Here is a 25,395-nt window from a genome sequence, read left to right as displayed (position 1 = left end):
ATTAGTTAAAGACCCTAAATGTTTGAGTCTGTATCAGGATTTTTTAAAGGAATATGAAGAGCTAGGGCATATGACTGAGGTTGAAGAGAAAAATGAGCCTAGGGTAGTGTACTACATGCCACATCATGGGATATACCGACCTCAAAAAACAACAACTAAATTGAGAACAGTGTTTAATGCATCGTGTTTAACATCAAATGGAATTTCGCTAAATTCTTTACAACGTAATGGAGGGGTTATTCAAGATGATCTCTTTTCAATCATGCTTAGATTTAGAAAATACCAATTCGCATTTACGGCGGATATTAGAAGAATGTATAGAATGATTAAAATTAACCCTGAACGGAGATGCTTGCAGCGAATGCTGTGGAAAAAAGAAAATGATGCACCTGTGAAAATCTACGAGCTTAATACTGTGACTTACGGTACAGTTAGTGCGCCATACTTAGCTATGAGAACTCTTAAACAATTGTCGATTGATGAAGGTCCAAAATTTCCATTAGCTGCGCCAGTCTTACTTAAAAATTTTTATATGGATTTTTATATGGCTTAGTGGAGCGGAATCTTTGAGTACAGCTAAGGAGCTTAAATCTCAGTTAACTGCAATACTGAAGAGTGCAGGAATGACACTGCACAAGTGGTGCAGTAATCATGCTGAACTTGCGGAAGAAGATCACTCCTATTCCTTTCCTAATGAAGTAGAATCTACAACACTTGGAGTGTCTTGGAGATCTAGAAGAGACTGTTTCCGTTTTAGAGTGAAACTCGATAATGACATAGTTGTTACCAAACAACAAATATTGTCCACAATTGCAAGATTGTTTGACCCGATTGGTTACTAGGGCCAATCATAAGTAAAGCCAAAATATTCCTCCAACGGTTGTGGTTGTTAAAGCTGAATTGGGATGAACCACTACCAAAAAAGGAAGCTGATGAGTGGAAGAAGTTCTCTACTGAACTGGAAGTTTTAAGTAAAATAGAAATTGAAAGGTTTATTCTTATTGCAGAAGTAGACTATGTGGAACTTCATGGATTTGCAGATGCCTCTGAGGTAGCATACGGAGTAACCATATATAGCAAGTGCCGTTCGAGAGATGGAGAAGTGAAGACAAGGCTACTGACGAGTAAATCCAGAGTATCGCCTATTAAACGAGTTACTATTCCGAGACTGGAGCTTTGTGCGGCAGTCCTACTTGCAAGGTTGATGGTTAGAGTAATATTTGCATTAGAAATTCCTGTGAACAAAGTTTATCTGTGGAGTGACTCCATGATCGTGCTTTCATGGATACAAAAGGAGCCTTACCAGTTGAAGACATTTGTTGCAAATCGAGTGGCAACAATTCAAGAGTTGACTAATGGTCATCAATGGCGTCATGTGTCATCAAAGGAGAATCCGAGTGACCTTATATCCCGAGGTTTGGATCCCAGTAAACTTCTACAAAATGATATGTGGTGGAAAGGCCCTCTGTTCCTGAGATACGACAACTACCCAAATAGAGAGATTCCAGTGGAAGTCATTGTGAAGGACTTTCCAGACGAACTTAAAATCCTTAGTGACTCTAATATTTTTCTTAATGTGAAAGCTAACCCTTTCATTGAGGATTTCTTAAATTTAAATAACAATTACACTAAAATTATTCGTGTTTTAAGTTTTATTTTTAGGTTTGTAAACAACTGCAAGGGGAAGGATAAGGTTTCAGGTCCTCTTCAGAGCTCAGAATTAAAATTAGCTGAACTTAAACTGATTAAGCTAATTCAAGATAGTGAATTTAAAAAAGAAATCTCAAGCCTTGAAAAGGAGGGTAAGGTACCTCCAGATAGCAAGGTAAGAAGTGTTTTTCCATTTTTAGATCAATATGGAATTTTAAGAGTTGGAGGCTGATTAGCTAATTGTAAATTGAATTTTGATAGAAAATTTCCTATAATCTTACCAAAGAATCATAAGTTGACTAATCTAATTATTGTGATGTTTCATAAGAAATACATGCATATTGGTCCACAATGCTTACTGTCTATTGTTAGACAAGGGTTTTGGCCCTTAAACGGGCGCAACACTTGTAGAAAAATAGTACATGAGTGTGTCGTATGTTTCAAAGCAAAACCAGTGCCCTGTCAACTTATGGGTCAACTCCCACAAGAAAGAGTCAGCCCGAATTTTCCATTCAATTGTCTTGGAGTTGATTTTTTTGGTCCTTATTTTATAAAATACCCACATCAGAGAAAAGGTCACCTTAACAAGGTGTATGTGTGCATTTTCGTTTGTTTTGTTACCAAAGCTTGCCATCTTGAGTTGGTAACAGACCTGTCTAGTCAAGCATTTATTGCAACCTTAAAGCGTTTTTTCAGCAGGAGAGGCAAGTGTGCACGCATATTTTCAGATAACGCAACCAATTTTGTTGGTAGTAACGCAGAATTAAAGAAATTGAATAGGCTAGTCAGCAAACCAGATGATGAATTAGGTAATTATTTATCGAGTGAGAGTATTGATTGGTCGTTCATTCCCCCTAGAGCTCCCAATCATGGAGGTCTTTGGGAGGCAGGTGTCAAATCTGTTAAGTTTCATTTGAAACACGTAGTAGGCAATTTGAAACTAACCTATGAGGTGTTTCTTACAGTAATTGCTCAAATTGAAGGCATTTTGAATTCTAGGCCCTTGCAACCTTTATCATGTGAACCAGAGGATTTTGATATCTTGACACCAGGCCACTTCCTGATAGGCAGACCTATCACGGCTATTGCAGAACCTAATATTTTAAACGTTAACGGTAATAGATTAAAGAGCTGGCAAAAATTGACTAAAATAGTACAAACAATTTGGAAGTATTGGAGAAATAACTATTTGAGTGCAATGCAAGGAAGAACTAAATGGTTCTTTGAAAAAGACAATGTCAAGGTTGGAACTATGGTAATTTTAAAGACTGATAATGTTCCTGTATATAGCTGGCCTCTTGGCAGAATCGTAGAGATATTCTTAGATAAAGACAATAAGGTTAGAGTAGTTTCAGTGAAAACGAAAGGAGGTAGTTTTAAGAGATCAATTAATAAAATTTGTCTTTTACCTATGCCAAATTAAACAAAAAGTATGTTTGTAATTAATTATTGTATTTTCTTATTATAGTAGCTTGATTTGTTGATGTTATTATTTGATGTTTACAATTATTTACCTATATTTCGTATTGTCACTCTGTGTAATTTTTTATTGTAAGATTTAATTTTGAATGATTACATCATGTCAAGGCGGGCGGTATGTTGCGCCTGCGCGTGCATTTCATTACTAGCGTCGGCGCATGCTCCTTGAGCTCTTAGAGTTTATGACATGAGATTGTGAGCTAAGAGCGTGTGAGAGAATTCGTGGCAACGAGTGGCCATGAACTATGTAAATTAATGAGAATTAAAGTGAGATATAATACAGTCCATTGTTCCTGAGTTTACTGAATTATAGTGTAGTGCCTGTGCAAACAACTATAGTGGTGAAATCAACCCAACCGGCACTACTTCCACGTCATATACCCAAGACAGCTGACTAGAGGTTTCAATTCCGAACACTTATAACCAAGCAATGAAATCCACAGAAAAGGATAAACGGATAGAGACAATGGAAGAGGAAATGACCAACATGCGAAAGCATAAAGTATGGCATCTTGTTCTAATTCCTAAAGGAACTTACTTCCTTGTTCCACTAGGTTGCAGGCGGATCTTCAACATTAAACGTGACAAATTTGGAAACATTGTTCGTTTTAAAGCTCATGTGGTGGCTCAGGGTTATCGGCAAATTCAATACGATACCTATGATGAAATCTCTCCTGTAGCCAACTTTTCAGTAATAAGGCTCTTTTTTCTCTCTCCTTGCACACCTTGGATGGGCAAATATAAAGTGTGACATAAAAAGTCCTATCTCTATGCTCATTTATCTGAGGAAATTTACATGTCCCAACCTCAGGGTTTTGTAGAGCAAGATAAAGAAACTTTTGTGTGTCGTTTAGATAGGGCCTTGTATGGTCCAGTACATCACAGTGGGTGAGTATAGTACTACGAGTTAGATAGAACACTATGTAACCAAGGGTTTACCAAGTATGATTGGTGTAATTGGGTCTATCGTTTTAAAGATTTTGTCATTGTGTTGGTTTATGTTAATGGCATTGTTGTGTTCGGAAAAAGTGAAGTTCAGGCTAAAAGGATATTAAAAGTTCCGAGTTCACATTTTGATTTGAAAATTTTGGGTAAAACAAGAAAGCTCTTGGGTGTAGAATTTGAATATGAGAACAATAGTGTCCTAATTCATCAGTAATTATATATAGAAGACATAGCTAATCGGTTCAGTAGTCTTTTAAAATACAAATTATCTCCCTTCCAATAGTTATAGGTGTGAAATACTCAAAGTCCCAGTACACAAGAAGAAACGACCGAGATGACAAATTATCCTTACAGAACTGTTTTAGGATGCCTCTTGTTTCTTTGCAATCGTACTCATCCAGATTTAGTCTATGCTGTTAATATATTTTCTCAGTTTCAAAGCAATCCTGGTAAGTTTCACTGGGAAGGATTACCGTATTTGACGGCATACAAGACGCACTTACATATAAGACGCACCCTTATTTAGAAGGCCACACACAAGGGAAAAATGTATCAATAGTCCCACAATAACTTAAAATGTGGTTTCTTTTAGTTCTCCCGTTTTTCGTGAAAGCCAAATAAAAAATCATTGAATGCAATTATCAAACATATTTTTATTAAGGGAAATTAACAAACAGCAAGCTATTTCGAACATGATATGTAAATTTCAATAATGAATAAATGAATGAACAGCAAGCAATCAAACATAATACCAAATAAAGCAGAAACAACAAAAAACACAGATTCAAGGAAAACGTTGCCTATCACGAAATTAGACTTTAATCACTTTCAAAACCATAAGAATCCTTTTCACTATCATCATCATCGAAAACGAGACTATCGTCATCACTACTGTTTCCGTCATCGCTAGTATCACCTTCTTCTAATAATGCATCATCTTCTGTTCCGTCAAGAGCATTACTGATTCTGTATTTCTTAAAGGACTTAACAATTACTTCAGTCTTTACGTCCTCCCAAGATCTTTTTACCCATTTGCACACTTGTGAAATAGAAGGTCGCTTCATTGTACCTGAGGGTGTGAGGGCGTGATGTGGCTCTCCTATCCACTTGTTCCATCGTTCTCGCACTTTTTCCTTAAATGGCTTATTCACCGATACATCTAAAGGCTGCAATTGGCTAGTCAGTCCAACAGGAATGACAGATATCTGGGTTTTTAATTCTCTCGCTTTATTCTTCATGGTTTCATTTTTATGGGTGCTAAACTGATCCAAAACCAAAAGAGAGGGTTTCCTTAAGAGTCAACCAGGTTGCCTCGCCCATACGTTCTGTAACCACAGTTTCATTCCAGCTTCGTCCACCCAGCCTTTCAGATGAACATGAACAATTACACCTGTTGGAAGTTTTTCTTTCAGATGAGTTTTTCTTTTGAATATGAAAAATGGCGGCAGTTTTGTGCCATCAGCACGACATGATAGAACTACCGTATATCGGGTTTTTTCATGACCTGTGGTTTTTATGGTTATTGATTTAGACCCTTTAATACTCACAGTCTTGTTGGATGGTAAATCAAATGCGAGTGGAATTTCATCCATATTTCCTATTTGACCGAGCTCAAAAGAAGTTTTCTTGCGTGCATTTATAACAAACCTATGAAATGCTGGTATTTTTTCTTCATAATCTGCTGGCATTTTCTGTGCAATAGTTGTTTTTGTGCGCATTGATAAGCCTTGCCTTTTCATGAACCTGTAGCACCAGCCCTCAGACCCTGAAAAGTTCCGATTCCCATGTTTTTCTTCAAATCCTTTAGCCTCATTGATTATCATTTTGGTTGAAACACTTATCCCAGATTTCCTTTTATCTAGTATCCACATTTTTATGGCATTTTCAAGTTCAGGCCAAGATGGAGCTGGCCATCGAAGGTTATGTTTTTGTTTTTTAGCAGTCTTCAGTTGATCTTCCTGCAGTCGCCAAGTATGTATCATTTTGTCGGCAGGTGGTGGACTGAAATGCCTTCTGCTGCTCTGTTTCCATGCACTTTGGCATAGTTTAACACTCCTAGTTTATACTGAATTGTATAGCTTAATCTCTTGTTTCCTGTAGTCATATTTTCGAGGGTATTTTTTTTAAAAAAATAGTTATAAGCACCGATACCAACACGTTTATACAGAGTAGCACCGATACCTACACGTGTACCGGCTGAGTCAAAGAAAGTCTATGTAAAGAAGGAAAGGCTCCATAGACGTAAAGTGACCATCGAACTTGTTTGAACTTTGACATCAGTTTCGAGCATTGGCGCTTTTGACGCATGCACAAAATAATTATGGCAGATGTAGAAAAAAGTTATGTGTGTCTAGACTTTATCTGGGCTAAAAATAGCATTCAGTATTGAAAGTTAACCTCTGTCCTTCATGTATAAGATGCAGGTAACTTTTTTGAGACCACATTTAGGAAAAAAAGTGCATCTTATATGCCGTCAAATACGGTACTTAAACTTTTAGGATACGTTTCAAATACCAGGCACTACAAACTTAAACTGATATGCAAGGAACTGAAGCTCATTATATATTCAGATTCGGATTTTGCTTCAAGCAGAGACAATATAGTGTCTATTGGCGAACAAATAGCTATTTGGGGAGAATCACCTGGATCTTGGCGTACATTTAAAGAAAGGGGAGTGAGTTTGTCTACTATGGAGGCTGAATTTATTTCCATGACTGAATCAGCAGAATTGGTTTGGCTTAAAAACATTTTGGATGAATGCATTCAGTTTAAAATTGCAAGTAACTATGTTTCAAAACCTGTACTGTTTGCAGATAACATGGCTGCTTTAAGTTTTACAAAAATCACCTATTGAAAACTCGAGGATGAAACATATAAATGTAGAGCTATTCTTCATTTGTGATCTAGTGAACAGAGAAATTTTTGATCTAAAATTTGTTTCAAGAAAAGATAATCTGGCTGATCCCATGACAAAACCGCTGACTAAATATAACTTGATAAGATTTTGTGGAACAATTTTCTTATGAAATTTCTTTTTGTGTGTATTTAAATTTAAATTAAGAGTTTTGTTTAGATGTTTCAATTCTTGATTCTTTTGGACTATACCATTGGAAAAAAAAAATAATATGTTGTAAGTCATATTATGATGAGTATTAGACAATGTAAAATTGTATAGAATAAATGTCGTGTGACTGACCAGGACCCTGGGTGAATGTATTGAATGTATGATCATACTGTCTTTGCATTGTTTTGTAGAGGGACTTTTGTATAATGGTAAAACTTTGAAAAATGGGATAAGATGCGCACATCGTCCCCAAAGATTTCTTGAATTTTTTTTTTTTTTTAATTGAATGGAGTTGTGTATTGCTACATTTATATTTATTTATTCTTGTTTTGAATTTTATAAAAATACTGGCGTTCAGTTTTTTTTTATTTCAGGTCAGAGGTGATGTGGGGGGCATTTGTCAAAAATATGGCCTATTTTAACCTTTTTTTCTGCGTCATCTCTCCTCCTTGAAATAATTCTAATTTTTACATGAGGTTTAGTTTTTATTTTAAAGGGATATAGCAATTAATTACTTCTACTTCTTTTTCACTGCCACTGTTTGTATTAAGAACGGACTGTACCAGCCTAATTAAGATGCAAAAAAAAAGCTCGAGGTTATGTCATCTGGAAAGCTGAGTTGTGCCGACAGCTGATTGGCTGGCGTGAGATGTCATGTCTACTTCATGTATAAGTAAGTATCTTGCATCGCTCTGGCTTCAGCATTAATGTGTTTGGCATCAGCATTAATGCATGCACATAAAGTTTGTAGCTTTGAGGTCCAGATTATAGATCATTTCGGATTATGGATGCCCAGATTAGAGACTTTGTACTGTACTCAAGTGTCTATTGTTTACATTAAATAGTAGTTAAATGTTTACTCATCAAATACATGCTTGTCAATGCATCACTAAAAAATATTACTCTTAAATGTTAATTCACACTCAAATAGCAGTAGTAAAAAAAACAGACAGAAATGTCAGATAAGTAAAATTAAAAACTTTTTGCCAATTTTGGTCAAAATTAAGGTCTTTAAGTACCAAATCTCATTTCTAAAAAATTAAGGCCTAAGGACTGTACAAACCGTAGTTAAGATATGTTGGTAAACTCCTTTATAACCCAGCAGGACCATCATAATGTAAATGAAAAGTCACTAAGGGCATATAACAGTGAAGAGGCTTGAAAGTGATATTTACTACTGAAAGCAGGTAAGGTGTAAGACTGCTGTCTCAAGAGCAAAGGTTAAGAATGGCAAGTAGTTCTCCAACGGGATAACACAGCAAAAACGGCACAATGGATTCCAAATTGTTAGGACTTATTGGGTGATGAGAACATCTTTACGAGAGATCAGTATTTGGTTTTGCTTCATTACAATAAATTCTTTTTTAATCAATTCAACAGCTCTGAAGCCGACTTTTAATTTTACAGCAGGGTTCATGCTTGTTTGCAGTTCTAAAAGTTTCAAAACGTTCTAGTAAATCACTTTAAAGTTCCAATTCTAAAGGGCTTTCAGCAAGTCCAATAGAATTTTTTCAATGTTCTCAGGAGTACTTACAGGACTTTCTTTTGTTTTGTTTGTTTCATCTAAGGCCTTTGCCTAGATAGTGTTTCCTTTTTTACCATAACAGCAAAAGTTTAACTGTACACTGGATATTATTTTGGAAGACCAGAACATCTAACCACATGGGCTTAAAAAGAAGTATTAGTTCATTACTTGAATAAAAATACAAATCATTGCATTAGGGTGTTATCACCAAATTTAGGAATTTATAATAAAATAATCCATACCCCCAAAAGGACAAAATTGTTTGTAATATTTTATGAAATCTTTATCCGCAAAAAAGAACTTAAGAGTGGTGGCCAAAATTGTGGACACTTTTGGAAATTTTTATGTTTTTGAACTTTGTACGCTTATAGAAAACGTTACGTTTCACAAAATGCAAACTTGTATACACCATTTTAAAGAGAATTTATTACTGAATTCAATACAAAACACAAAATTCAATTATTTGCAATACAAAAAAGTTAAACAATAATAGTTATTGATATACATTAGATAGTGATGATTGCAGTGAGTTGTCAGTACTTAGTAGGATACCCTTTATTTTTTATTACAGTTTCACATCGACGTTTCATTGAGCTGACAAGAGTTTTAAGCCCTTCTTTCGTTATTACATGATGCCAGGAAACAATTATAGCCTCAATTATTTCCCTTTTATTTGATGGGTGCCTCATTCGGACAAGAGTTTTCAAACGGTGCCACAAATTTTCGATAGGATTGAGGTCAGGACTGTTTCCTGGCCATGACAACAATTTAATGCTCTTTGTACGAAACCAATTTTACGATACTTTGGCCGTGTGGCAAGAAGCAGAATCCTGCTGAAAAATAAACGAAGCATTGTTGGGAAAGAGATCTCTGATGGAAGGTAGAATAGTGTCAATGTATTTTTTGGCATTCAGTGTCCCATCGATGACATGAAGGCGACCAATACCATCTGCTGACATGCATTACCAAATCATAACACTAACTGGGTTCTTCACAGTTGCTTGAATGCAGTCAGGATGTAGCTCTTCTCCTATTCTACGTCTTACATATTTTCGCCCATCACTACCGAATAACGATATCTTAGTTTCATCACTCCATATAACTTGTGACCACTGATCATCTATCCAATTAATGTGTTCCTTTGCCCGCTATAGTCTTTTTTTTTTTTTTTTTCATTGCTGAAAATTAAGCTAAGGCTTTTTTCGTGGAATTTTACCTCTCAGTCCAACATCTGTTAATCTTCTCTTGATTGTTCTTGAACTGACAGAAACATCAGCATCATTCAGATCACTTCTGATGGCTGCTGATGACATTTTTCTATCTTGGAGACATAGTCTTTTTATTCTTCTGTCATCAATAGATGTGGTGCACCTTTTTCGGCCTTTTCCTTCTTTGTTTTTTATTGATTTTGTCTCCTGATATCGTAAACAAAACTTTCGGACTCCAGATGTAGTCACTGAACCACCCACCTGTCTTGCAATTTCAGCATAGGAAAGACCACTTTCTCGTAACACAATAATATTACATCTCTTTCTAGATGTCCAATCTACTCTTTTATTTGATGTCTTGACATTGCTTCTTGACTAAATATTAAAAATTTTTACAAAAATTCCTACTTGTAATTGCAGTGTATAAGAAACAGGTCCTCCTTCTACAGAACAAAGTAAAATAATGAATTGTTTCAAGTGTAAACATGATATCAGCTTCTACTGGCACTTACTAACATTTGATTGGTTCTCAGAACAAGAACAGTGACTGGCCAGGAAACCTAGACATTATAAACCACTTCATAACTGTGTTTTTTATTTATATTAAAGTACATATAACTTTTTTATATTGCAAATAACTGAACTTTGTGTTTTCTATTGAATTCAGTAATAAATTTGCTTTAAAATGATATACACAAGTTTGCATTTTGCAAAACGTAACATTTTCTATAAGCATACAAAGTTCAAAAACTTAAAAATTTCCAAAAGTGTCCACAATTTTGGCCACCACTGTATTTCAAAGTGCTTATGTTTTAACCGAGGCAGTGCTTTGTGTGTAAATATGAATTTTTATTTTTTTTTTCCAAAAGTAAAAATTATTCACTCTGATGTATAGCCATTTAATTAAAAACCTAAATTTTTAAATTTTGAATAAGTAAACAATTTTTGCATATAATCACTTGAATATATTTACAGAATTTTAACAATTCTTTGTAATGTATAGCAGCATGAATTATACATTTTCTACAGAAAACATCATACTTACTTGAGCAATGTATTTAACATGATAGCTACTTTATTGACAAAGCTCAACTCAATTCCTGGAGCAACTAAAAGTTCAAATAATACTTTGATAAAGTTAATATGATCTTCTCTCGAAAACTTTCGACCATACAATCTTATATATCTAAGAAGAAAAGAAAATCCAAATGAATAAATACAAGATAAAATATTAAATATTGACAATACACATTTCAAATATATTGACCAGCAATTTGTCTATAACTGTTCAAGCACAAGAAATGTCTTTATTACTCAATCAAATTCTATTTTTATTAATAGTATTTACTGCATACCTAAATATATCTTATATCAATATTAAATTCATTACTTGGTCTCTGAGTATTTCTTTGAATTACATTTGATGAAAGATTATATTTAATGATTAAATAAATAATATACCTCAGGAAATTATTATAACAGAATAAAAACTGTACGTTTTTGGCATTCAACAGATTATTTCAACATGCAGATGATGAATCAAGTTCAGCCTTTTTAATGAAGATTTTCATCTGGCCTCAAATATTGTTGCTTTTCTCATTTAAGAAAAATTCATGTTTTTCCTCAAAGTATTTTTGGTACTTACGAACTATCACAACCATCTTGCAGCAATTTGGCGATTTTTTACAGAAGAAAATGTAAAAGTTACTCAGCACGTGCAAGTTGGTAGTTGCACTTCTTGTTTAGAAAGATTCCCACACTAACGATATTTACAGCAAGTTTGGTAACAATATCAACATAGAAAAAGAAAATATAATTTAGCAACTTAAAATACAAATTTGAATTATTAAATAAGCATTTTCCAAATCTGCATAATTCTCTAAAACAGGTCGATGCATACGTGGAAGAAAATTAGGGAGAAAAAAGTTATTATATTATAGATGTTTCTTTTGGTTTAGATCCAGTTATTTTGTTGCTGCTCTATGTAATTTTTTGTGCCCCACTATTTTTAAAAATGCTATAGTTTAACACATCTGAGGTTGCCATAAAATTAGTCACCAATACTTGGTGACTTTGCAGAAGGGTCTGGTGGACATTCCAAAAATATCGAAAATTTAATGAGTGCATTTTTTGATGGGACTGAAAACATAAAAAAATTTGTAGTACTTTCTGATTAAATGCACTTTGTGAAAACATTCAAGAGTTACTACAGCATCATGTCAAAACAGGCAACCCCTGGCACAGTCAGAATCCAAATACACTGGTCATCAAAATTAAAGGATAATGACAGAAAAAAAATGTAATTGATAAGTAATAAAAAATTAATAGAAATTTGTACAAAAGCATTAGTTAACATAAATTACAATGTTTGACAGTTGATTATTCGAATAATTCAAAATATTAAAATTAATATAAAATTTATGGAAATTGGAAAATGATGGAAAAGGTATGTTACCTCTCATTAGTGATGGGCGACTTCGGTACTTTCTTGTACCCGGTACAAAATACCCGTTACTTTGAAAAGTACCGAAAACCGATTTCAAATACCGAGTACCCAAGTAACGATTTGGAGTACCGAAGTAACGGTTTGCTGTACCGGAGTACCCTAGTAACGGTTTGCTGTACCGGAGTACCTTAGTAACGATTTGGAGTACCGAAGTGCCCTACTAACGATTTGGAGTACCAAAATACGCAGCTAACGATTTTGCGCACTGAAGGAACTCTGCCACGTCACCACGTGTTAGATTTTATCCGTACGGAGTAAGATTTTGAATATCGGAAAACATGTCAACTAAATAACTGTCTGAGGAGCAGGCCATTCATGGACACAAGGAGCACATATCACCATTTCCCAAATACAACCAGATACTACTGTCCTCGTACCAAAACTGAAGTGAGCTGAACCCTCATCGATCCTCCAGTAACGAATACCGAAATACCGAGAAGAGACGCATATTTTCGTTACAAAGTAGCGAATACCGAAAAGTACCCGTTTCGGTACAGAAGTAACGAATACGGAAAAGTACCCGTTTCAGTACAAAAGTAACGAATACCGTTTCGGTACAGAAGTAACGAATACCGAAAAGTACCGATTTCGGTACTGAAGTAACGGGTACTTGGATGTACCGATTTTCAGTAGCTGTTACAACTAAGTACCCGTTACAAAATACCCGGTTCGGTAGTACCGACTCATCACTACCTCTCATGGAAAAAATTTTTCTTTAGTATTGGGTATGCTCACCTTGGACAGATATGCATATCTCATATCTTTATTTCATAGACTTTACCAAAGTATTGATCAAGTCTTCTGGAATTGCCTGCAATTTTTCTAAAAGTGCACTTTTCAGCTCCTGGAGGGTATGAGGAGAAATTTGGCGTGCTGCATTTTGGCACATTAAGGCACCCCACATATGCTGAATCGAGTTCAAGTAGGGTGAGTAAGAGGGCAAATCCATTCGAATGATATACAGTCAAAAGTCGTTAATCCGGACGTCCATAATCCGGAATGATCTATAATCCGGACCTCAAAACTACAAACTTTCTGCATATGTGTAAACGAAAACGCATGCGCATATGCATTTACACATGCACATAATACTTTTATGCATGCGCATATGCATTTACGCATGTGCGTTTAATGTATAACGAACGGTATAAGCTAAGCTAAAATTATCTTTTTCAGTTCACGTTGCCGATTGCGTAGTTTTTTAATCTTTGAATTGGATCCGGCTTATTATTTTTTGCAGACTGTTAGAGCAATTTTATAAAAGTAAGCTTGAACTTTCGATCATGTCAAAAAGAATTTCCGATTCTGGAGCTGCCAAAGGATCTAGAAAGCGAAAGCATGTTTCGATGTCCATCAAACAAAAAGTGGAATTGCTGCAAAAAATGGATAAAGGCATATCCTTTTTTTTTCTAACCATTCCGAAATCTGTTTATCAATTTTACGCTGTTCTGCAGGGGTGGGGGGAAACGTCACGGCACGCAATGAAGTGGAAGTTGATCTGTCAGCACTATCCTTATCTTCAGGGCAGATTTTATTCTATTCGGCTTATAATTCTTTACTAAATGTAGTATTTTATCTCGATGTGCTCCATCTTTGATACGATTTAAATCAAATTCCTCGTCATTATAAATATCACGAATACACATCAAATAGTTTTCTGGTTGCAATTTTCTAATTTCGACTATGCATAATGTATGCTTTATGCATGTGCGCCTTGATGGAAATGTTTAATAAAGTAAACAAATAAATATTAAGCTTTTTTTTTTTTTTTTGTAAATTTTGATACCCTTTAGATCATAATTGCTCTTTATTTCATAAATTACGGTTTCATATTTTTAATTTTATAATTTCTGCATGCCATTTTACCAGATTTAAATTGATGATCTATAATCCAGAATCGCCGAAGTCCCGATGAGTCCAGATTAAAGACTTTTGACTGTATTTTTTTTTTGCAAATATTGACACCACATATGCTCGATGAGACCGAGCGTTGTCATCCATTAGCTAAAATTCTGGGCCATCAGCACTCTTAAGCAGTCTAAACTGGGGTTCCAATAACTCACTTACATACCTCCAAGCAGTTACAGAACCTCTTTGAAAGATATGCAACTCAGTGCAGCTATTTGCCATAATGCTCTACCATGCTCAGTGCCCCATCATGGTCACAGAAAAGGAATGTTTCATGGATGAGCGAAGGCAAATTGTGTGCTCCTTCCTCTCTCCAGATCAGAAAACATCTGGATCACTGTTCAGACTGTATCTGAACTCATCAGTAAACAATACTTGGGCCCAGTTGTCTTGACTCCATTGAATATGACGACGGCACCAGTTTTAATGAGCCCCTGTGGACGCTGGAGTAAGTCGGACAGAAACCATTGTTTTTCTCGCATACAGTCCAGTCTCGTTAAGCCTTTGTGCAGTAGTAGAACTGCTAATCCGAGTTCCTGTTGCAGATGAAAGTTTGAAACCAAATCTCATGTAGCTGCTTTGCGATTTCTTTGAGACAACAGTGACAGAAAACGATCTTCTGATGCAGTTGCTGCTCTTAGTCAGCCTTGGGCAATCTGTCTATTACCTGATCCAGTGCTTAAAAAGTGATTTAAAACCCTTGACACAACACTTTAAGAGATATACTAATCTTGGGCAACCTCAGTCCAAAGGAACAATTTGAGCAGAAGGACTAGGAATTTTGTTTTGACATTTTGCGTTGAAATGTGGGTTCGGTTTTCAAATTGTTGGCACCCAATATTAGAGCACTGTGTTATATTTAAAGAACTTAAATAATGAAGAATCTGCATAAATGTATATGTTTCTCGCATTGTGATAAAACAACGATAATCTAGAGACATCAAATTTTGAATAATGCACATTTCCACCCGAATCTGGGCATCTGGAAGCCCAAATTTGGAATGTGTTTTATTATCTATTTCATATTTTATAAAACTTTAACAAATTTTTGATTAACAAAGTTCAAAGTTAACACAAAGTTCCAAAAACTCAACGATTTCAAAGCGAGCAAAAACAAACCTATTTATCTCTAGCGCACGAGACTGCATATCGGAAATTCTACAGGTATGCTCATTTAAAAATTATTTTGTGATATTGCCGTTAAACTGAATTTTATGGTTTAACCCTTTGCGGCTCAGTGTTCCACTACATGGAACACCCAAATTGAATCGCTTCTGAAACCTTTAAATTCAACCGTAAATAGATAAAAATGCCTTTATCATATACTTTGAACTTTTCTTTTTAAACAGTAGATAGCAGCATATCACAAGGATACACAGAATTTTCATTTATTATGTGTTATTAAAATCCACTTTTTTTTCAAGTAATTTTCTCTATTTTTTAATGATATAAAAAAATTTTATTTGGAAAAAAATTAGGCATAATTTTGCTGGCTGTACTCCAAACTATTTGTTCTATATTTTTTTTTAATCTTTCATACAAAAACCATACGCAGAATCACTGAATGAAACCAGGTGTTCTATTAGCGGGAACACTGCGCCTTTAATGCTGTTACAAATCAGAACATCTGTGCTTAGGAGAGAACATCCGTTGTTTTTGGGGGGATGAATTCAAACAAAGCGGTATTGAGGGGTGAGGTGTGTTTTGTGTTATGAAAGCCATAATATTGGCATCTCGAATTTTTTGGGAGTAGTTTTTAAGTGGGAATTTTATTAGTAGCTTGACTCATCTTTTCTTAGACCTGCGCTAATTTTTTGCTGTCGCATTTTAGTCTCATTTCTATTTATTTTCAATAATTTTGTAGATATTTTTCGTGTATGTATATATTATAGGCTTATTTTTCTTTATTGTTAACATTAATTGTAGTTAATTTTTTATTATTAATTTTCCATAAATGGTGCGAAGTGGTCTAACTCTTTCCGAAGCGCTCCTTCCGAAAATTTGTAAATAATTTTGTATACAGGACTTGTGTATATAGATATTTATCTCATTTATCCGTATATATTCAAGAATATTGTGTATATCCAGGAAACCATGTATACAGCCATAATACAGAGTTTTTTCTTTCTTATACAAACGCTTCTACTCATTTTCGTGCTTCACTGCAATGCTCGCTTAGTCGCACTTTTAAAAGCTCTGGCGGCGCAGTGTTCCACCTCATGGAACACCCACAGAATTAAAACGGTAACTGCAATTTTTACAAAATTTTACCTGTATACTCCTTTAGGACTAAATAGACTGCATACAACTTTTTTTGTTGAAATTCCGACGTTAGCGTATAGTGCGCTGCAAAGGGTTAAGTGTGAAGAACATATTTAATAAAAAAAAGGTAACACAAAAAGTGCTAAAAAACACCCCTTTGGGCTTAATTTTTTTTAAAGCAAAAACAGAATGTTGTGTACTTGGGAAAACAGTATGTACAATTCTCTGTTTTAAAGCTAAAACAGACTGATGTATATGTAGGGAGAATTGACAGTACTCAAAGTTCCAAATTGACATGGTGCCGATTTTCTCCACTTTTCTGATGTTTCTGAATCTAAAAATAGAGCATCGTATGCATGGGGAAAACAGTGCAAAATAATATGCATTTTATTATGCAGGTATCTTGCATTTTTTATCTCATTAATTTTTATTTATTTTATGCAATTCTTAATACGCTGTATTTTTAAAAATGGCTATTGACTTCCACATCTTAGCTTAGCGAAAAATTGTTGGCGACCTTTCAGGAGAGGGGGATGCAGATAATCACAGAGTATTTTTCGAATTGCTCATATTTTGCTTAATGGAAAAAACAGAAATTACATCACAGAATATAAAATCTGCATGAATGATCAAACCACATTAATTGTTATACTTAGTGCCCCCATACCAGAGACTTCCAAACTACATTGAATTCCCTAACGGTGCATTACGGAATTTGACGTAGTTTGGATTTGATCTTGTTTAGGAGACATGAAAGTTTTTTAGCATTTTGCTGTTGTTTCTGTATTATCATATATTACTACTGCCAATAATATTATGCTTGTATTCATATATCAGACAACACTGTAATAATACAATGCTACATAACAGTTATTTTGCTATAACTTCAAATTTAATTAAGGCATTGTGGAAGATTTCTCATTACAAAAGAAGAACACAGAATTAGAAAATTAGAACTCCTGATCAGGACAATGGTTTTAACTTGAAATGCTCAAGATTTTATAGTTACAGCAAATTTAATCAGTTTTACCAATACTAGGCATTTCTATTTTCCATCTTCTCTCGAGTCAAACATTTATAATATCAGTTTTTCTGTTTCTATATAATAAAAGTTACTAAATGTATCTAGAATTTAGTGCTTATATGGTTAAAGACATTTCAACTTATATAATATATGAATGATATATTTTTCCTGAAACAAAATTAGAGAAAGACAGAGATTCACAATTTGAGAAAGATAGTGATTCATAAATCCAGAACTGGCTATATCAGACCACAATCACACTTGTACTAAATTTTCTTTTTAAGATAGCGCATGAGAAAGAGTACTAGGGTAGTCTATATTTTAGGATATCCTTTGGATTATCACCAAGTTGTCATTCTATTAATGGTAACCTGATTATTTTATGTTGAATGTTTTGGAAACCCTATTATGATGTGATCGGTTCTAATGTATGATTGTGGTGGTTTTGATTGTTGGGAAAATATTTCTGGGGGAACATTATTTCTACATTGGCTGTCAGTTAGGAAGCACGTTGCTTATTTTGTGCTTCACAATGTGAAATGGCTGTTGGTGGTAAGATTAACCTGAAGTTTCTGTACAATTTGGAACAAGCAGGAAAGAAAACATTGATTGACTGGCATGTAAATGAAGATTTGGTGAATCTTCGGATTATGGTAACTTAGCGTTTTTTTGGTGAAAATTTGGGGACCAACCCTGCTACAGCAACCTGCTAGTTTTTTTTTTTTTCCTTTGGACGCCATTTTGTTTTCACGAAGTAAAAGCTTTTTTTTTTTTTTTAACTCAACATTTTTTCCAACAATCTGCTGGCCGAATTCCGCTTATGCCAGAACTTTTATGGAACAAAAGTGCTTAATCAAGACGAAGATTAGGTGCAAAATTAAGAGAAAATGCAGCATCACCCACTGTTTCGTGCGTTTTTAAGAACTGCACATACACGGTATCCATGTACACGTCGACCTATTTTCACTTTTAAAAAATATCCCAGAAATGAACAAAAATGGCACTGTGCACACGCTTGACTTTATCCATGTACACATTGACCTATTTTCACTTAAAAAGTCAAAGAAAATTGACAAAAATCCAGTTGTTCTTACTCTTGTAAAAAGCGCCAAACAAATAAGTGGGCGATTCTGCACTTTAGCAGCGAAATTGTTTCCAAGTGCTTATTAGCTAAAATCATGATTGGAGTTTTCCGGAAAATGTCACATGACATGTCTAATGATCTCTCATTTCTCCGAGACAAAATAATCTCTGATTTGAACTGTGTACTTCTCAGGTTATTGCTAAAGTCCTACCAAGTAACCTTTATCGCCTTACCAAAATGTCGCTAAACTACCTGTTACCATATTCCAAAGATTTAAATGGCTTTGTTTATCTCTCGGTAAATTACGCAATGACATTTAAGGATTCAGAAATTGGAGCTCCTATAAACTCTGTGGAAGGTATGCGAGGTGTAAAAAGGGTTTTTTGAAAGAAAGGCCAATGGCAGTACGGAAGATATTTTTTATTTTTATATTTGTGAATTTATGTGGCAATGGCAGTATAACGATTCTAGTTCTTATAATTTTTAACAGTTTTTCGGATTCTGTTAAGGAATTCTGTGTGCCACATACTGAAGACACAGAAATTTCTAAATAAGGTAAGTCGCTATTTCCTTTTTGTAGTGCGCAGATTAGATAATACGTATTTCCATTTTTATGTTATTTCCTTCTTTTATTTTGAGTTAAAATGCATTTGATTGAGATTCTAATTTTTTTATTTATTACATATTTGGACACTGCTGGGAGAGCATTGCATGTAAACAGGAATGGCAATGAAAAATAGCTAATTTTTGCCAAGGGATACCCTGAAACATATTTTGGCTCTAGTGCAGAATTGGGTGCCCCTTTAATTAGCAACATTTTTTTTTAATTTTGGCGATGAAACCTCATATCTGGTTACCTTGATAGTTTTAACTTTTAGCTTCCTGATTTTTTGTAAATGAAAATAGATTGATGTGTACATAAACAAATTTAAGGCAATGCCTAGTTTGTGCAATTCTGGGATGTATTTTTAAGTGAAAACAGATCGATGTGTAAATGGACAGAGTTTATGCAATTCTTCAACTTCTTATTTTGTTTTTGTGTAGCGGTCATCTTGAAAGACCGCTACACAAAGAGCCTTCCTGGAAAACAAAGAGCCTTCCTGGACACAAAGAGCCTTCCTTGAGGCCTTCCTGGAAGAAGAATTTGATTTTTATCAATTTTTTTAAGTGAAAATAGGTCGATGTGTACACAGATAAAGTCAAGTGAGTGGGCAGTTCCATTTTTGTGCAATTCTGGGATTTTTTTTTAAAATGAAAATAGGTCGATGTGTACATAGATACCGAGTATGTGCAATTCTTAAAAACATGCCAAGCAGTGGGTGATTCTGCACTTTCCCCGCCTTTTTACCCAATAATATAAAAATCAATGCATCAAAATTTATAAACTGGTTTTCTTATAAACTAGTATCATGAATTCTTAAAATTTTTTACATAATTTGTAGACCAGATGATGCCAGTTGTCTATGTGCCTCAAATCACTTCTTAAAAAATGTTACGCTGAAACCTAAAGAAGAGGTTTCACAAACTTCTGAAAATTCGTTTTCACTATTTATAATTTTATTATAACATTACACTTTTTACACAGGTGGTAATATTTTAAGTGCACACAATTACATAAATCATCAGAATTATAAATTATCAGTGGTATTACGTAAATTATCTGAGGACATTTTATTAAACATCAGCATTTACTATAAACAACATCTTTCAGAATAGACAATGCATATGAATTTCTTCAAGTTACGAACAGAGCATCATGTTAGACTACCGAAATGCATTAAAATTACAGGTTTGAAAAGAAACTGTTTACATCATATGTGTTGAAACTCAATACTTCCATTAAGCAGTGCCAATATTAAAGTATTTAATTTAAAACAGAAGTTCTCAGCTTTTTTTTTATTGCATCTGCTCTCTTTCACTTTGTGTAAAAACGTAATTCTTCTAAGAACATTTCATTCAAACTTCGAAATAAATAAATACTGAGCATACACTCTGCAGTTTTTTAAAGTATAATTAACTAACACAACTTATTTTAAGGCTTAATACTACTGATACGTAATATTTTCAAAACGAATCCTTCAAACAATTAATACAGAAGTCGGGACATGTCAAGATGTTCATGCTCCTCGGTATGCTATAGCAATCCACGAAGTTTTGAAAAAAAAAAAAAAATTAAATAAAAAAAATAATCAATATTTTCCAGAATGGAAAAAAAATTTTTTTTTCACTTCACGTAATACTTACACAGCCAACTGGCTTGTCCAGAAAGAAATATCACTTAGGTTCTGATGTAATATAGATTTGCCTAAGTTAGTTTTGATGCTAGCTAGATAGGTTTGAGATTCCTCATCAAGAAAATCAGTATAATGTAGTAACTTATTATATACTAGCTCTTTTTGAGGAATATAACCCAGTCTTTCGGCTCGTCCTTCCATATTTAAGCAATAACCGGTAAATGGGACACAACTTTGACGAATAACATTTATATTATTCAACAAAGTACAATGATTCAAGTTTTCAGGTGAGCATCAAATTTAGTTTTCATTTGATTACGTCAAAGTTTACAAAAAGTTGAGAGTGACGCAGCATGAGGCAGCAGTTTCGAAACAATGGAAAAACAACTCGGCGTATTTAAATTTGAATTTTCTTCTTCACCTTTAAGAGCAATTAATATAAAAAATTTCAATGTCAAATTTTAGGCTATTTAATGCAATACAAGAAATAATCTTTCACGCTAAAGATTGTTCAGGTACTTTAGAGAAAAAGTTATTTAATTATTTAATGTGAAAATCGAGTGAAATCTCTCACAGAAAAATCCCCGCAAAACAGAGAAATTATAATCCATTTCTTTTACTTCTTTGCAAAGATTATTTGCTCCTTAGCTTGCGATGTCTCATTTTTCCAAATACGAATAAATATTTTCATATAGAATTAATCAAAAAAGAATTATATTAGTAAGAAAAAATTATATTAGTAAGAGAAGATGGTTGCTATTGTCCGCTAGTTAAGTATTTATTTATTTCTATACAACCACGTTAACTTTACGTAAATACAAATTTATTAATGTAATTTGTGAGTTACGGCAGTATTTTATTCAGCTTATCGTTGTTCTAGAAAGAATATTCTTTTAAATTTATTTGTTACAATGTAAGATTCTGTCAACTTGCTTGCTAATATTACATGCTGTAAATAAAAACATCTTTACTTAAAATATGCGATGTGTACTGTTTCTACCTTTGCAGAGATGGGGCTCAAAATTCAACAACTTTTAGGATTGGATCCAAGGAGTACAAACGAACGAGATATATACTGGTAAGAGAGCTTATTGCAACCTCCAACCGGTTGCAACATTAGTGTCACGTGACTGCTGGTCGAATTCCGAAAGTCCGGAAATACTTTACATTCATTTCTATGGGACGAAAGACGCCTGCTCTGCTTGGTCACATAAAATTTAAGAAAAAATGGTTATCCGCTGCAGCGCCTATGGATGTAAAGAAAGTTTTGTAAAAGGGGGACCTGAAACCTTTCATAGCTAAGTTAAAACTGCATGATTTATTATTTTATTTCCAGTATTTTTGTCATTTTACTATCTCTGTTGAATTGGTTGGAAAGTTTCAGCTATATTGTATAAGAAAATTGCCGCTGTATATGACATTTTTAGCATGTATTAATAGCATCAAAATGTAATTAATACTATGACATTATTTACTGGAATCACCTTTTACAAATAATTGTATTTTATGTTCTTTTTCCGTGTACTCCGTTGAAATAGAAAGCTGCGCCAATTGGCGCTAACCTTTTTTCGCCAAGTCGTAAGCGTTCTGCTTTCGTAAACAAGTACTGCCTGAGATAAAAAAAGAAAAGAAAATGCTATTATTATTAAATTATTGAGATAAGATCGTGCGATATGTTTACTTTGTTAAAAAAAAAAAAAAAAAAAAAAAAAAAAAACTAATTCAAAATCTATAAATGAGCTAAAAATGTGTATACTAGTGTATCTTAGCTAATAATGCTTGAATAAATCCTAATTTTTTTTTAATTTAAGCTAATGCGTAAGAATGATCTGGTAAAGCAGGAATAAAGTAGCTGTGAATTCGAACTTACGAAACATTATAAGTATAAGGAATAAAATGGTATTAACAAGCAATGTCAACGGTTTGCCTATACTTAAAAGTGCAACCTATTTATAACTTAATCACCTCAATATTTGATTGAAGAGTTTTTGCTTTCATAGTAATATTTGTTTAATTTAAGATTTTTTAAAAACCTTTTCCTTTAAAACCATTTTTTAGCAACATAAATATATCATAACTATAGAATTTTCTTTAATTTATAATGAGGATTAAGTGTGTATTAAGATTTTTAGTAGGAATTATATTTAAAAAAAAAATCATTGAAAACAGGCCTTAACTTTTTGTTGCATACAAGCAGTATATATATATATATAGTTTGTCAAAAAAAAAGAACCCCATCAAAACTATATCTGAGTGAACTTTTGCAGGTTTGAATGAGGCTTTCATCATTATATCTTTACTATTATATTAGTATTATATCTTTACATCATATATTTTCACTTTCTATTCATAAAAGCTTTTTTTTTTTTTTTTTTTTTTTTTTCTCTTTTCTGTGAAACAGTCAGTTTTATTTAAGACCTGTATTTGTTAAATTAGAAGTATGTATTTTTAATTTGTAGTTTGTATTTTATTCACACTGTTTTATGTATTGACTTTTTAAAAGTAAATATCATATTCTTTATATATGTATGAAGATTTCCATGGTTTTACAAGCTAACTTTTTTTTTAATTTATATTATCTCCCAAAAAAAAAGTGCATAAGTCAAATTTCCCATATCAGAGCCTTATATAGGGTATTGTATTTCATAAAGTTATTCATGTAGTGTATAATAATGTGTAGTTTCTATATTTCGACCACATTGTGTGTTTTTGTTTTAAAAAGCTCATTACTTATTCACAGATCAAAAATAGGAAATTTGGAATATACTTGACTACCAGTTTGAGTAGGTGATTTTTGGTACTTGTTCCTGATATACTTTAGAAAAAATAATTTTAATTTAAATAAATAAAAAATAGCATTAATCCACTTACTTTACAGTAAATACTATATTTAAATGCACATTTTCGTAATGTGTTTATTTAATTGGGATACAGGAATAAAATAGAATATGTATTGTCATGTTTGAATTTATAATTCAGAAAGAAAATTTTATTTTGGAAATGTACATTTTACAGTTGATGTGCAAAATATGAAATCTTACTAAATTTAATGTATAGCAGCATACAGTTAAGGCAGTAGCTTCCAAAATTGCATGAAATTATTTTCTGGGCAATGCTAAGTTTACAAGCACTTTAATATGCAAGTAACTGAAAAAAAATGGGCATTTACAATCAGTGAAAGATCTTTTTAAAAATAAAAATTTTATTTACTGTCGTAAATTTCCAAAATGCAAGTACTATTGGTAACACTGAAAGGTCAAAGGTAAATGAAATTGTTCCAAAAACTATTTCTGACTTTAAATAAGTAAAATTATGTTTACTTAAATATAAGGAAGTAAAATATTTTTCTGTAATAAGATTTCAGTATAATTTATCTTTTTGTATCATAAACTGTATTATAAGTTTGGACAGCAATAGTTTATAGTTCCAGCTGAAAGCCAACAGTCTGTAAGTATATATTTCATGAATTGCATAAATACATATATTACAATGTGATTTTCTTTTTCTCTTTAGGATGCAATGCATTAAAAATAAACGAGATTTTTTTACCTTCTCAAATATTATAACAGTAGTGCAATTAATTTTTAAACGTTATTCAAAATTAAAGTTTCCCTCTCAATTTTTTTTATTTATTTTAGATTTTCTTTCTAAAATTATTTAACCTAAACATCTTGTGTGTGCTCTATCAGCGTAATATCACGAAATACATGAGCATCACGCAGAGCATTCATTAATATTTTAATGAAGATAATCACATGTATATATGCTAATTAACCGAAGACTACTGCTAAGCATCCAACAACTACTTTTTGTAAAATTTAAACAAGTTATGGCGCAAATAATTTAAAGCCATTATTAAAATATAGATAAAATATTCAGGAAAAAAGGGGTTAAGTTATATCTTAAAATAATTGTAAACAATCGAATAACCTAATTCGAGGCTGTTGTCTGCCGACTGCCAGCAAACGGAAACAAAAAACACCACCTGCCATATCAAAAGCGCGCCAAACTGGCGATGAACAGCCTAAGCTATCACTCACCAAGAGCATAAGTCACGTGGTATATGTTGGAGACACCCTAGCAGTCGAATTCTCTGTGGGTGAGCAGTCTACCTGTTATATGAAGTCGTTGGTACAAACCATGATCCCACCTAAGGTTGATTTTTCGCAAGTCCGTGCAAAAAGACTTAGCGGGTGCAAAACAAGACATCTGTCAACTGTGTATCTGTCAGAGCAGACGGCACAGAAGAAGGAAAATCGAGCAGCAGCAGTTTATGTACGAGAATAACATGCGCTTTTTGTTTAGTGCAATGCGTATTATTTAGCATGAAATATGAAAAGTAGGGTAAAATCTTAGTTTAGACCAGTTTACTATTCATCATAAATGTCGCGTTTACTGCTGATGATAAAGTAGCCAAATCCCTTGTGTACCGTATACTAGGAGAAATTTTAAATAAGTAAGTTGAGATACTTAAAGACTCCAGAACGTCATGTTATGGTATTGTAG

General features: G+C 33.5%; 1 protein-coding gene across 3 annotated transcripts in view; it reads right to left on the bottom strand.

The window, feature by feature from the left end:
- Positions 1-21,234, bottom strand: part of LOC118195372 (proteasome activator complex subunit 4-like) — a 243,815-nt gene extending 222,581 nt beyond the window's left edge. The window contains exons 1-2 of one of the 3 annotated variants that reach the window (XM_085822053.1): positions 20,900-21,234; positions 10,917-11,057 (exon numbers count right to left, since the gene is read on the bottom strand). In XM_085822053.1, coding sequence (XP_085678179.1) covers positions 10,917-11,057; positions 20,900-21,090 — 332 coding nt within the window. In that variant the 5' untranslated portion in view covers positions 21,091-21,234. The remainder of the gene's footprint in view (positions 1-10,916; positions 11,058-20,899) is intronic. The other 2 variants (XM_085822048.1, XM_085822056.1) reach the window with 2 other exon arrangements.
- Positions 21,235-25,395: the final 4,161 nt, after the last annotated feature.

This window comes from Stegodyphus dumicola, chromosome 1 (assembly GCF_044657685.1).
Source record: "Stegodyphus dumicola isolate Sdum_Otavi_A_Nest chromosome 1, ASM4465768v1".
Taxonomy (NCBI): domain Eukaryota; kingdom Metazoa; phylum Arthropoda; class Arachnida; order Araneae; family Eresidae; genus Stegodyphus; species Stegodyphus dumicola.
This window is presented reverse-complemented; position numbering and strand designations above follow the sequence as displayed.